Raw genomic sequence first — 13,335 nt, 5'->3', positions numbered from 1 at the left:
CATTGTGTGTTAATTAGTGTAACCATGAGATTGAGACATTTCCCACTTGTAGTTGTACCAATATATATTCTTAAAAAAGTAATACTATGAATACTATATATATCTAATGCTAATCAAATATATACATAGTTCATTTTGAGTTCACGTTTTATTAAGTAAAACAGATATTGTGTATATATATCTCATTTGATTTCATATGCTTAATGAAAATAAGAAAAGAAAATAAAGTTAGCCAAACAATTAATAAAAACATGCATATAAGGAAGAAGACATGAATAAGATATTGTAATTGTTCAGTTTGATTTGATGATAACACAAGCATTAATATTAATCATTTTGATTAAAACCTAAATCATTATACATCAAGATATGAATATATCTGAATATATGCTTGATAGAATAAAGCATTCATCAAGTTTGTTTTCTTGCATTTTTGGTATATGTGTCATGCATGGTATTGTCCAGTGATTTTGTTTTCATGAATGTTTGGTATATTTGTCATAAAACACCTAATCAAATTCAATCCCCAAAACATTCCTCAGGTGTTGTATTAATTGCTATTCCTTAGGTTTATTACATTTCAAATTGGTATGCATCCTTCAGTGATTTTCTTTTCTTAAGAATGTTATGATGTTCATGCAGAATGTCAGTCAGGATCTACCAGTGATAGCTCAGATTCTGAATTCCATGAGAGTGATTATGATATGGTAGACGATGATGATGAAGCTTTTGAAATTAATGTAGACATGGGGATAGAGAGAGACACAGGAGATATGAACTTGAGGAATTATGCAACATCAAGTCATGAGATGTCATCTGAAGGAAAACTAGGTGTAGAATTTGGAAAAGACTCAGACTATGAGAACTCTGATTCATTACACAGTCAAGATGAATCTGATGACTTAGGCTCAATGAAGAGGTGGCAAGAATTTAACCAAGAAATTGATATGGAAAATCCTAAAATAGAAAAAGGAATGATATTTTCAGATAGGAGGCACTTAAAGAAGCTATAAAGCAGTATGGAAGGAGAAATAGGTACAATTTGAAGTTTGTGAGGAATGATAAACTTAGGGTGAAAGCCATTTGTAAAGAAAATTGTACTTGGGTGTTATGGGGATCAAAAATGAACTCAAGTGATAAATCGGACAACACATGGCAAATTAAAACTTATAACAGTGAGCACACATGTTCAAAGGATATAAAGAACAGAAATGTTACTTCAAAATGGATGGCATCCCATTATTTGCACAAATTTGCAGCTGACCATAAGTACTCAATCACATCATTACAACAGGATGTGAGAAGGGATTTTAATTTATTAGTTCATTTGAGTAAGTGCTATAGGGCTAAACAAATAGCACTAGAACTGGTATTAGGGAATGCCAAGGACCAATACTCCAAAATTTATGACTATTTGCAAGAACTTAGGCAAGCAAACATTGGAACCACCACAATTTGCTTCTTGGACTGCAGATTATTTTTAAGGATGTATGTTTGCCTTCAAGCATGCAAGGAGGGGTTCAAAGCAGGTTGTAGGCCCATTATTAGCCTAGATGCATGCTTCTTGAAAGGGTATTGTGGGGGCCATTTAATGGTGGCAGTTGGAATTGATGCCAATGATTGTATGTACCCTCTTGCATATGCTATAGTTGAGAGTGAAAATTCTCAGTCATGGTATTGGTTTATTGAGCTGCTCATACAAGATTTTGACATAGTCAATTCCTACCATTGGGCATTTATGTCAGACAAGCAGAAGGTATTTTTCAGCTTTTGCGTATTTATAATTAATCATCCTTAATTTAGATAGCACAGGGTTTATTTAATTGAAACTTAACAGGGACTTGTTGATGCTTTGCTTGAGTTGGTGCCAAATGCCGAGCACAGAAATTGTGTGAGGCATTTGTACACCAACTTCAAGTCCCGACCCACAAACAAGGGGAAAGCATTGAAGGACTTTTTATGGAAAGCTGCAAGGTCCACTTACTTGAAAGAATATGAAGATGCAATGAGGGGGATGAGGACTTTATCGGAGCGCTTACAAATGGTTGGAAGACAAAGACCCTAGACATTGGTGCAAGGCTTACTTTTTCTCCAAGCTACAAGTGTGACATGCTTCTTAACAACCTGTGTGAGTGCTTCAACAAGTACATTTTTGGAGGCAAGGGATAAGCCTATATTAACCATGATGGAAACCATAAGGACCAAGCTTATGCAAAGAATTGCCATGAAAAGAGAAGCAGCTGAAAAATACACAGGGCCTTTATGTCGTAAAATTCAGAAAAAACTTGACAAGATAATTGAGGAGTCTAGCAGGTGTTGGTCTAGGCATGCTGGTGGGAGAAAATTCCAGGTTTCATGTGGCCCAGCAGATCAACACATTGTTGATTTGGAGATTCAGAGCTGCTCATGTAGAAAGTGGGATCTCACAGGTATACCATGCAGTCATGCAGTTGCAGTGTTTTTTACCACTGAAGAAAAGCCAGAGGAATATGTTCATTCATGCTACCACAAGGAGACACAGCTACAGATCTACTCTCACTTCATTCAACCTATCAGAGGATCTAAACAATGGAGTCATGTGGAGAACATGGAGCCAATCCTGCCTCCAATGTTGAGAAGGCCTCCTGGCAGACCACACAAGAGTAGAAGAAAAGAAATGGATGAAACACCTACTCAACATAGTAAAATTTCTAAGAAGGGAGTACATATGACTTGCAGGAAATGTGGCCAGTCAGGGCACAATGCAAGGACATGTAAGGGTCAAGTTGGTGGTAACAAAAGAATATCTAAAATGCATGTGAGTATTTTTTTTTTTTGTCATAATTATATCTCTTAACTAATTGCAAACTAATGTGATGTTCTATAATTTTGGTAGACTAAAAAAGCTGTTGGACCCATAAGAAGGCAATCGACAAATGATACTAGGCTGGTGAGTGGCCAAATGCATACACATGGACAGATAAATAAAAACCAATGTGCAAATGCTTTGCCCATTAAGAGATAATAATTTTTGAATTAATTTCTCATAGGAACCTACTGCAAATAGCAATATGTCAAGCCAACAACCTATCAGATCTGTTAGATGGATGCCCACTGTAAATCAAGATATTGTATTTTCTCAAAGTGAAAGGCCAGAGGTAATTTCCACGAAACTTGTGCATAATCTCATTTCTTCAAATATGGTGTTTCTTTCTTTTTTTAGGATGCCACATGTTTTTTCTTTATGTGTTATGTTGTAATTTGTGTTTATAATATTGAATGAATATGTTGATCTTCAATCTTTGTCAGATGCTGATTCTTTCCTCTTAATTCAGGGACCTTGCCCAACTAGGCAGAATATGTCAAGCCAACAACCTATTGGGACTGTTAGGTGGATGGCAACTGTAAGAACTTTTTAATTTAGGCTTTTTTTTATGTTTAACTTAGAATTATTAGTCTTTTACAATATTCAAAACATGGATGGCATCTTGTAGATTCCTGATCAGACTGTAAATCAAGGTGGTCAATCTTCTCAAAGTGAAATGATACAATCAGATACAAGGCCAAAGGTAATTCTAACTAAGCTTGTGCATAGTATCAAGGATTATTGTCTTTATGTGTTGTTTTGTGATTAATAATTATAATCTTGGTTTGCATGTTCTAATCTAAAATCTTGAATGAGAATGCTAATTATAATCTGCAATGGGTATAAGACAAGAGTACCATAAGCTTCTTTTGTGCAGGTTTCTTCTCAAGTGCTTATTAACACGCAAAATTCTTGTACCAATGTAACCATTTCTGCAAATACCCAACCACATAGACCACATGGAAGGCCAGTGGCATCAAGGTATATGAGAGATTCAACAAAAAATGGAATTGCAGCCAAGGGGAAGAGGCAACATAAAGAGATAGCATCAAATAGAAGACATGACAAGAAAGACTGTTATTGGCGAGGTTGCCCTAATTGTGTAAACATTACTTAAGTTTTTTTGTTCTTTTTGTAATAGCTCGAGAATGCCAAAAATGGGTTGGCAATTTTTGTTGTGTTCGAGCAACTAGAAACTAATGTATGTCTTTAATTATGTTACATTATGATAGTGGTGTTTTTTTGGGAGAAAAATACTTGTGTTTTTGTCATGTTACAAAAATAGATGTTTTTTTGAACAATTTTTTTCACTAGTGTTTTATTTTTGTTATGTTCCTTTTCATTTAAAGAACAAATGCACAGGATGCTAAAATAATCTACATATTTAGTCACTAAACTATTTGCATTTTCCTAATCAGGTCACTAAATAAAAAAAAATTCAATTAGACCATTCGTTTGAAGTGGAATGCCACGTCAACAACCAAACATCTGACACGTGTCAGGTGACGTGGCGCGCCAGCTCAGCATCAGGGTAACGGCGTTGTGGCGAGTGACTTGATTGGAATGAAATGTTAACGTTAGTGACCCAATTGAAATTTTTTTTTGTTTAGTGACCAGATTAGGAAAACGTGAATAGTTTAGTGACTAAATATGTAGTTTACCCATCGGATTTTTGGGAGGAGATTCGGGGATGTTGTCCTGCCCCGGATATTCCTTGGGTGGTTGGTGGGGATTTCAATGCTATTTTTTTCTTGGGGGGATAAGATTGGTGGGCCTCCTAATCTTTCGGATATTAGGGATGCGTCTTCGTTTATTCATGACTTGAAGCTTTTTGAACCTCCTTCCAGGGGTAGACGTTTCACGTGGTCGAACGGGCAAGTGAACCCCACTTGGGTGAAACTAGACAGGTTTATTGTCAATGGAGCTTGGGCTGAGATGTTCCCTAGACTGATCCAAAATTGTCTTCCTCGCCTTGGCTCCGACCATGTGCCTATTAGACTTGAGGTCGGCATGCACTGCTATAACCCTAGGCCGTTCCGTTTCGAGCTCACTTGGACTACGGTGGATGGCTTCGCCAGTTTGGTTTCCCAGTGGTGGGCTAGCTGCAATCCGCAGGGCTGTGGGGCTTTTGTGATTGCTAAAAAGTTGCAAGTGCTCAGGGATAAATTGCGTGTTTGGTCCAAGGAAAGTTTCGGGTCCATTAAGTTGCGTAAGCTTGACCTCCTTCAAGAGTTGGAGATTTTGGATATCATCAAGGAATCCGAGCCTCCGTATCTCGGGGAATCCGCAGAGGAGGTGGGTTTATGGGAGAGATTGGAGGTGATTCGCAAGCAGGAGGAGTTGTATTGGAAACAGAGATGTAGACTACGTTGGCTCCAGGAAGGGGATGAAAACACTAGATATTTTTCATTCATGTAGCCAGCGGCAGAAAAAAACTATCAATTTTATCCCCTCTGTCAAGATCGGGGAGGAGTTTTTTTCGGAGGTCAGGGAGATTGGTAAGGTTTTTGAAAACCGCTTTCGCGCGCTTTTTGGTCAACAACGCCCATTTCGCTTTAAGGTGGACCTAAATAGGCTTTTAACGAATAAAGCTAGGGTTGATTTATCTCAATTGGAGCGACCTTTCACTATTGAGGAAGTCAAAAAGGCTGTTTTTGATCTTGGGAGCGACAAGGCACCGGGTCCTGATGGGTTCCCACTGCTTTTCTTTAAATCATACTGGGAGACTGTCAAAGTTGAGGTTTTGAAGATGTGTGAGGACTTTTACGATGGGAGGGCGAACTTGGAGCGTATTAATTGGGCAAGCATTGTTCTCATACCTAAGATTTCCAGCCCGGTATCCCCGGGGGATTACCGACCGATCAGTCTCATTAATTCCTCCCTAAAAATCATTTCCAAGATTCTAGCTTCGAGGCTCAGCACGGTGATGGCTTCGCTGGTGGACCATTCCCAGTCGGCCTTTTTGAAAGGTAGATGCATCTTAGACAATATTGCTACGGCTGAGGAATTGTTATTCAGTATCCATAAAAGGAAGATGGATGACCATGTGTTAAAAGTGGACTTTGCTAAGGCGTTTGACTCGGTTGACTGGGAATTTTTGTTAGAGTTGCTAAAAGCTCGAGGTTTTGGTACAAAATGGATAGGGTGGATTTGCAACCTTCTAAGTATGTCGAAAGCCTCCATCCTCATTAATGGGTCCCCCAGAGGGTACGTTAGATATCAGCGTGGCCTTAGGCAAGGTGATCCGCTGTCTCCGCTGTTGTTTGTTTTGGTTACGGATGTGCTGAGCACTTTGTTTGAGAACGCGCTGTTTTCTCAAATTTTGGTCGGTGTCCCGGTAGGGGAAGTTGGTAGCATCTGTAACTTACACTATGCGGATGACCTCCTGATTGTGACCACTGGGGGGCGGAAGATTTGCGTATCATTAAGATGATTTTACTGGTTTTTGAAGGGCTCTCGGGTTTGGAAACCAACTTTGCCAAGACTTGTCTTTTCTCTAGCGACCCGCACCAGCTACCGGATGAGAGGACCGCGAATACCTTTTGTTGTTCCGTGAGCCGTCTCCCGGTTACCTATCTGGGCATTCCGATTTCCGGAAGAAGGCCTCGTAATCATGACTGGAGGAGTTTAATTGACAAAATCAAAAGCCGCCTGTCGACGTGGAAATCAAATTATCTATCTATCGGTGGCAGGCTCACTCTTTTAAATTCGGTCCTTTCCTCCTTGCCGACATTTTGGATGTCCATGTTTTGCCTTCCCAAATGGGTCATTAAAGAGATTGACCGGATCCGCCGAGATTTCTTGTGGTCGGGTCCTGACATGGATATCCCTAGGTGCCGTCTCGTTGCTTGGCAGGCTATATGTCGCTCGAAGGAACAGGGTGGTTGGGGCATATTAAATCTGTCTGTTTTCAATATGGCCCTGCTAGGGAAATGGAGATGGAAATTTTTGTCTGATTCAAATTGGTGTTGTGCGAGGGTGATTAAATTCAATTACAATTTGACGTCTTGGAATATGTTTAGCCTGCCGCGGGGCAGGGTTTCTTTCTTCTGGTCGGGGGTCCTGAAAGGCTTGTCGGCTTTTAATGGGTGTGTTACGGTTAAAGTCCACTTTGGGATGGAGGCGCTATTTTGGAAGGACAGATGGCTCAATGGCCGCGCACCTATGCATCTTTGGCCGAATGAGTTTTTGGCCTCTCCAATGCAGAATGCTTCTGTGTTCGACTTGAGGCATCTTCTTGTTCAACAACCATTTTCGGATGAGCACACTGACTCTGAGATGCTCCTTGTCAACTGGATCTCCCCCGCCGGGCTTGATAAGGATGTGAGGTTTTGGAGCTTGAACGCCAATGGTTCCTTCTCTGTCAAATCCTTCTACGACCGCCTGAATGACGGGGGCCTTCGGTGCCCAATTGCTAAGTTTTTTTGGAAAGGACCTTGCCCGCGGAAGGTCAATATCTTCAACTGGTTAGCTTGGAAGGATAAAATCCTGACTCTCGAAAATCTGGCTAAACGGAGATGTAACAAGCTTCCGACTGACACATGTGTGCTGTGTCACGAAGCGGTGGAATCTGTGGATCATCTTTTCTTACAATGTCGTTTCTCCTTGGAAGTGTGGGCACAACTTAGTAAAGTAGTCCAGTTACCGGCGCTTCCGAGGTTGATGTCGGTACTGTGGGGGGTTTGGCGGGCTACCTTGCCGGGCGCAGTTCGCGTGATGGGGGACGGGGTCTTCAAAGCTTTTGTGTGGGCTATTTGGCTTGCGAGAAATGATGTTATTTTTGCAGATAAATGTGTGAGCCCGCATGCTGTTTTAGTCAAAGCTGATCATTTCATTTTATCTTGGTCTCTGCAGCTCCGGATGGGTTGAGATCGACTCTTGATGATTCTATTTCCTCCATTAGGCGCAGTTTAGATTTCACGGGACCTCAGTCTGAGGGGGCAGTGGTGCCACAGTCGACTGGGGAGGCTCTGGATGATGTAGTGAGGTAGTTATTTTTGTTTTATATGTGGGTTAGGAGGAGGCCCGTTGTTCCTCTTTTTTGTTGGGTTCCACAGCTAGTGGACTTCTGTTGTACTGTGTTTGTTCTGGCTTTATTATGGTATGACTGTGGTTTATCCACTTTTTTTTTAAAAAAAAAACATACCCAATATTAAATCCAGTGTCACAGTTAAATATTTTCATATCAGAACATTTGTTTAAGAATCTCAATTGTATTTGTTTAAAAAGTTTAAAAGGTATTTTTGTAATTTAATATATAACTTTATTTTTTTCTTTACCTTCAAATCAAATACTATATAATTTAATAATCTTTTTCTACCTTGCATCTGTTCCAGACAAAATAAGGTGTAAAACACATTACCCCTTTACTTTGCCATACTTACCCATCTCTTCTTTGTTGCATCATCAACTGAACCCAAGATTTGTGAGTTGAATCGACTAAAATCAACGGAACCCTAATTTGTGTGTTGAATTGACTATAAAAAAAACCATATATTATTTATTTATTTATAGTGACAATCAAATTTCGTAAAGGATAAACTATTTATATCAACGCATCTATTTATAGTGACTGTCAAAATCTATATCTAAAGATTGTTCATACCAACAAAAAAATTATAATTATCAACATAAATCGGATATTTATTGTCACTTGTCTTTTGTTAGTATAAATATTATACATATTGACGTTTATTTAATGACAGTTAAATTATTTATAGTGATGATCAAATTTTGTAATTACAAAAGCTTTATACCAATGAAATTTTATAACTGTTAGAATAAATCGGATATTTACTTATTTATAATGATGATCAAGGTCCATAGATACAACTAGTTCATATTAAAGCAACTTTATGACTGCAAATTAAATATCTACTCGCATATTTTTATTTTTACTTAAATAATTTATTTTTAAAAATTATTATTTTATATTAATAATATAATTAGTAATTTATAAAGAAATTGCATTTTTTTTATTTTAATATGAGTATTTATAAAAAAATTATTTTAATTTGATATAATATTGATATATATTCCTTCACACCACCAAGATTTATTAATATTTAGCTTTTTGAAATTGATTAGATAAACAAATATTTAGCATTTATTAACTATGTTTTAGTAAATATTTATATATATCAACAATATTATAAGGTATTTAATATATAATTTTTTTATATGCGATTAATTTATATTTAATAACTATAAACAATATGTACTAAATTAAATTATCAGACCACTCTAATTTTTTTATTATTTTTAATTATGTTTAAATTTATTTATTTATTTTTTCTCCAGCTCGTGCCCATCTCTCTCTCTCTCTCTCTAAACCCCAACACCGATCTCGTTACCCAACCCCAATTGAACCCTAGGGTTTGCATCGCCGCCGGAAAACACGGATTGGGTGGCTCGGCCTTAGGCTCTCTTGGGTTGCTTTCCCCTCCGCTTCTTCGAGGGTCACCGGAGCTCGTCGGAGTTGAAGGAAGGGCCCGATCATGGGAAGGGTGAGAGTCTGGCATTCTCCGATCTTTCCGTTTTGTTTTTCTTGGCAGGCTGAATGATTTGTTGTCCTATTTGTTTATCTTTTTAGTTATCGTTTTCAGATTAGTTGAGTTTCTCCGTCAGTCGCCGGAGCTCATCGCCGGACTTGAAGGAAGTTGGGTGAGAGTCCAGCATTCTCCAATATTTCTATTTGGTTCTTCTTGGTGGGCTGAATGATCAGTTATACTATTTGTTTATCTTTTTATTGTTGTCTGATAACCTGAACTTCTTCTAGGTTGCTAGAGCTCGCCGGAGTTCACGGAAGGGTCTGATCATCAGAAGGGTGAAGGGTGATAGGTTTGGTTTCCACTTTGTTTTAATAATCACATCTTTCTTATTATTGTTTTCTAATGCATGAGGGGAATTGCTCTTCTTTGGTTATGAACTATTATTTCTTTTCTTCATTTTGGTTATGCAATATGCCTAATTTCAGAACTACCAAGACTTTCAGTATCATAAATGTTACTTCATACATTATATGAGATTGGTTTAATTACTAATTTGTTTCTTAATGTGAGTTTGGTTAATGAGGACAGCTAAGGAATCATTCATTAAAATGTATTTAATTTTGTACTTCAATAATTTGGTACATAGCTTCAATTATTTTATCAACATATTGATTTGTAACTAAAGGATGCAAAAAAAACTGGTAAACTGTTTATGATTACATGCACTGATTGGATATTGGGCAACTATCATGCTATCACTTTATCTTCTATTATTCACTCACGTTTCTTATTTTGCGAACCATTTGATAGGTAGGTGAGGCTGCCTTTGAGAGCTAAATACACCGACCATTCTCCGTTCAGGTATATCCACATACTGATTTTATGTTTTTTATGTTTTTGCGTGCGTGTTTCCTGTTGAATTGGAGCAGTTTTAGCTGTTGATTATGAGGCTGCCAGAAATTTTTTCATTGAGGTTATAAAAGTGATTATCCCTTTTCCAGATTGTTTATTTTTTTTTGATTATGAGGTCAAAGGAGGGGAACTATTGATTTGATATACTACAATTGGTTAAAGATTATTTATTCAGTTTACTTGCATAAATGAGTGCTTGTATGGAAATCAGAACTCATCAATGAATGCTCATCAAATTTAGCTTAGTACAATATAATCAAGAGAGTAGTGATTTAAGAACTCTCTCATTACCTAAAATCAACTCAGTGCCTTGTAGCTGGCTTATTACTGTGCATTTGCCTCCCATTATTAACAATGATCCAAATAGTTATGAAACGTGATATATTTTGAAAAATGTTTGTATTTGTATCACATGTAAATTTTGAGAAGAGTACAATTTGGGAGTGTTTATTTTAAAAACTTTTGAAAATTTTGATATTTGGATTTAGTTTGTCTTGTTTTTAGTTTGGCACAACAGATGCGTTTTTTTTAGTCTAATTCATTGAGCAATAAGCTCTGCATATTCTATATATATTTCTGAAAGAGTTCACAAGAAAGGAAGTGACAGGCTTCATCTTCAAAGTAGACTTAGCACCCTCAGCAACTTTTAAGAAAACCTGCTTATGGTTATTCAGTTGATTAGGTTGACTTGTTTTAAGGATCCGGAGAGATATAAACAAATATGCTTTTGATTCTACAGGCTCTCATTTTTATGTTCTGATCAAAAGTAGCTAGGCATTAATCACCTCCAAAACCTTAGTTTTTATCTTCCTTGTTTCTCCCTTGGTTGTCTGAAATTGTTGAGAACTTTGTTTACAAGTTTTGGCTACTTAATCTGGTGGTTTCTTTCGATTTAATATGCCAAGCATGACCCTGCAGTTGTCAATCATGTGAAAACCTTTTCGTGACTGGTTTATCTTTGGAAATGAACAGCATGTATAACTTATTTTTCTTAGAAGAAGCATTGTTAATCTCAGATTATCACTTAAAATACAGGGAAAAATTTTATAATGTAATTTTATTAGATGAGAGATGATTAGAGCTCTTGCCAGGCTTTAGCCCCCACAACGGGATGCCAGTTTTTTTCTTCTTTGTTATTGTAAAATAATGACTTCTCATTTGTGTTTCTGTGATTCATGGCTTATTCCAGGTGCCTCTCACCAATGGAGTTGAAGATCATACAGGCCATGGCCCTCATGCTGAGCTACATCGTCTTCTGCATCACTGTCAACTGGACAAGAAATGTCTCTTGGGTTAGTCCATCTGAGAAATTTTTTTTTGGATTCCTTCTCGTCATAGGATTTGGAGTGTCAGAAGGAATCGAGTATTTTATGGGTTTTCTTGCTATCATCATCTCCAAGATAACCAAGAAGAACAGTAGTAGATACATGAAGGGCATGATGGTCATCTTATTGACTTTGATGGTGGTCATCACCACACTATGTATTAGTGTGAAATTGTTGTTGTTGCTGCTAAGGATTGAAGTTTTGCAGCCTTTTTTCGGAGCAGTGTCTGAAGATTTCATCAAAAGGTACTGCTTGGTTGGTGTTCCTGTATTTTATCTGTGGTCTATGGCTTTTGGGAGATTTATGTACTACTTGGAGGATGCCACTTTCAGAGACAACAAGAGAGAAAATGATGCAGGTCTTACCAGGTATGTTTCTCATTCATTTCTCAGCTCATTGCTTTAAGTTTGTGTAGCATCATTATCTTTGTGTATGATTCAAATTTGTTTTTTTGTTGCAGATCTGAGTTTATCCTGATGGGGTTAAAGAATATGGGGAGGGTGACCGATGCGGAGATACATCAACTACAGTCACGGTACAATGAGGAGAGAAGACGGAGATGAATTTTCTGTTGTGGTTGTTTAATCAAGCTAACATGTCTGAGTTCTATGTACTGAGATATATTTGTAGTCACTTTTCTGATGTCTGAAGATTTGATGAAATGTATTTCTCATGTCTGTTAATTTGTCTTTACCAACAATAGCTTTATATTTTGAGACTTGATTTTCAGATTAATGAATTTTGTATAACTGGACAAGAGCATGAGTTCTATGAAAAGATGAGTGAGTTGTGATTTAAGAAGTGTTTGTTTCTGCTATCTAGGAGACTATGGAGCAAGGCTTTAGTAAAAGGAAATTTAAATAAGTTTAAGATTAAAATGTGTATTAATTAAACAAAAATTGTTATTAGCCATATATTTCATTAATTTGGTAAACAACTATTATTTTTATGATAAATTATTGATTATTATTTTATTTTTGTATAAGGAAATGTAACAAGCACGTCCAAACTCTCAACAATTAGTTAAGAGTAGTCATGAGTGGCTTTCAAAAATATTATGGATTTAATTTTTTAAAACATTTAACTTTTCTAGATTTAATAATCAAATAATTAATTTGAGCTTAATTAACTATTAAATGATATGAGTTTCCATCATATTTTTCAATTTTAAAAAAATCCTGAATGGCTATCTATGTATTTTTTTTTTTTTATTTTTATGACAAAAACTGTATATTCCAAACATCTACTTCATCTACTATTTTAATTAACTGGGGCATTAATGCTTAGATTTCATTTTGATTTAAAAATGACTGCAAATGAATTATTTTATAAATACGTTTAAATCAAAATATTATACATCATTCTTCCAATTTTCCACCTCAAGTTGCTACAACCCCTCCCCAATTCCTAACTTAATAAATATTTAAATTGACTTTTATCAAGAGCCTTCGGTAAAAGTACATGATATGTAACTATAAGTTTTTGAAAAAGGTAATAGCGTCGGAGCTCGAGAGACGAGCAGCGTGGGAGAAGCAGCCATGCTGCACAAATCTTGCTTATTTTGCGTGAGATGGGGATCGAACTCGGGGAGCCACGCTCGACACTCGAGACGAACACCCTACGTAAGGGACCCGATGCCAATAAACTAAATGATCGTTGGCTATGTAACTATAAGTTACCGGGTGGCTTCGGCGTATTTTTTTTTAATCTGGGTTATATTGTAGACTTTAAACAATTTAAACTTAACGTTATAATTTAAATA

At 36.9% G+C, this 13,335-nt stretch overlaps 2 protein-coding genes across 7 annotated transcripts; both read left to right on the top strand.

Moving 5' to 3' along the window:
- Nucleotides 1-4,582: 4,582 nt before the first annotated feature.
- Nucleotides 4,583-10,390, top strand: LOC120282866. The gene is made up of 7 exons (XM_039289702.1): nucleotides 4,583-5,187; nucleotides 5,264-6,204; nucleotides 6,297-7,637; nucleotides 7,700-7,832; nucleotides 9,451-9,508; nucleotides 9,624-9,690; nucleotides 10,266-10,390. The coding sequence occupies exons 1-7, from the start codon at nucleotides 4,583-4,585 to the stop codon at nucleotides 10,388-10,390; spliced, it is 3,270 nt and encodes a 1,089-aa protein (XP_039145636.1).
- On the top strand, nucleotides 9,155-12,307 carry LOC120283024. Of its 6 annotated transcripts, XM_039289848.1 has the most exons (7): nucleotides 9,155-9,351; nucleotides 9,451-9,508; nucleotides 9,624-9,685; nucleotides 10,147-10,197; nucleotides 11,438-11,540; nucleotides 11,781-11,941; nucleotides 12,034-12,307. In XM_039289848.1, exons 5-7 carry the CDS (start codon nucleotides 11,451-11,453, stop codon nucleotides 12,134-12,136), a joined length of 354 nt encoding a protein of 117 aa, XP_039145782.1. In that variant the 5' UTR covers nucleotides 9,155-9,351; nucleotides 9,451-9,508; nucleotides 9,624-9,685; nucleotides 10,147-10,197; nucleotides 11,438-11,450; the 3' UTR covers nucleotides 12,137-12,307. The 6 variants fall into 6 exon arrangements, with proteins under 6 accessions (XP_039145782.1, XP_039145781.1, XP_039145777.1 ...); XM_039289847.1 differs by having other exon boundaries at nucleotides 9,634-9,685; nucleotides 11,438-11,941; XM_039289843.1 differs by having other exon boundaries at nucleotides 11,438-11,941.
- The last annotated feature ends 1,028 nt before the right edge of the window (nucleotides 12,308-13,335 follow it).

The sequence above is a fragment of the Dioscorea cayenensis genome, chromosome 18 (genome assembly GCF_009730915.1).
Source record: "Dioscorea cayenensis subsp. rotundata cultivar TDr96_F1 chromosome 18, TDr96_F1_v2_PseudoChromosome.rev07_lg8_w22 25.fasta, whole genome shotgun sequence".
In the NCBI taxonomy this organism is placed as follows: Eukaryota; Viridiplantae; Streptophyta; class Magnoliopsida; order Dioscoreales; family Dioscoreaceae; genus Dioscorea; species Dioscorea cayenensis.
This window is presented reverse-complemented; position numbering and strand designations above follow the sequence as displayed.

What these genes read in the sequence shown, in the direction of transcription:
- LOC120283024 (XM_039289847.1), top strand. Translation starts at nt 11,451, where the DNA reads ATGGAGTTGAAGATCATACAGGCCATGGCCCTCATGCTGAGCTACATC. An exon ending in AATGATGCAGGTCTTACCAG is followed by an intron (nt 11,942 to 12,033) that starts GTATGTTTCTCA and finishes TTTTTGTTGCAG; the next exon opens with ATCTGAGTTTATCCTGATGG.
- LOC120282866 (XM_039289702.1), top strand. Translation starts at nt 4,583, where the DNA reads ATGCTATTTTTTTCTTGGGGGGATAAGATTGGTGGGCCTCCTAATCTT. An exon ending in CCGGACTTGAAGGAAGTTGG is followed by an intron (nt 9,509 to 9,623) that starts GTGAGAGTCCAG and finishes AACTTCTTCTAG; the next exon opens with GTTGCTAGAGCTCGCCGGAG. An exon ending in GGTGAAGGGTGATAGGTTTG is followed by an intron (nt 9,691 to 10,265) that starts GTTTCCACTTTG and finishes GAATTGGAGCAG; the next exon opens with TTTTAGCTGTTGATTATGAG.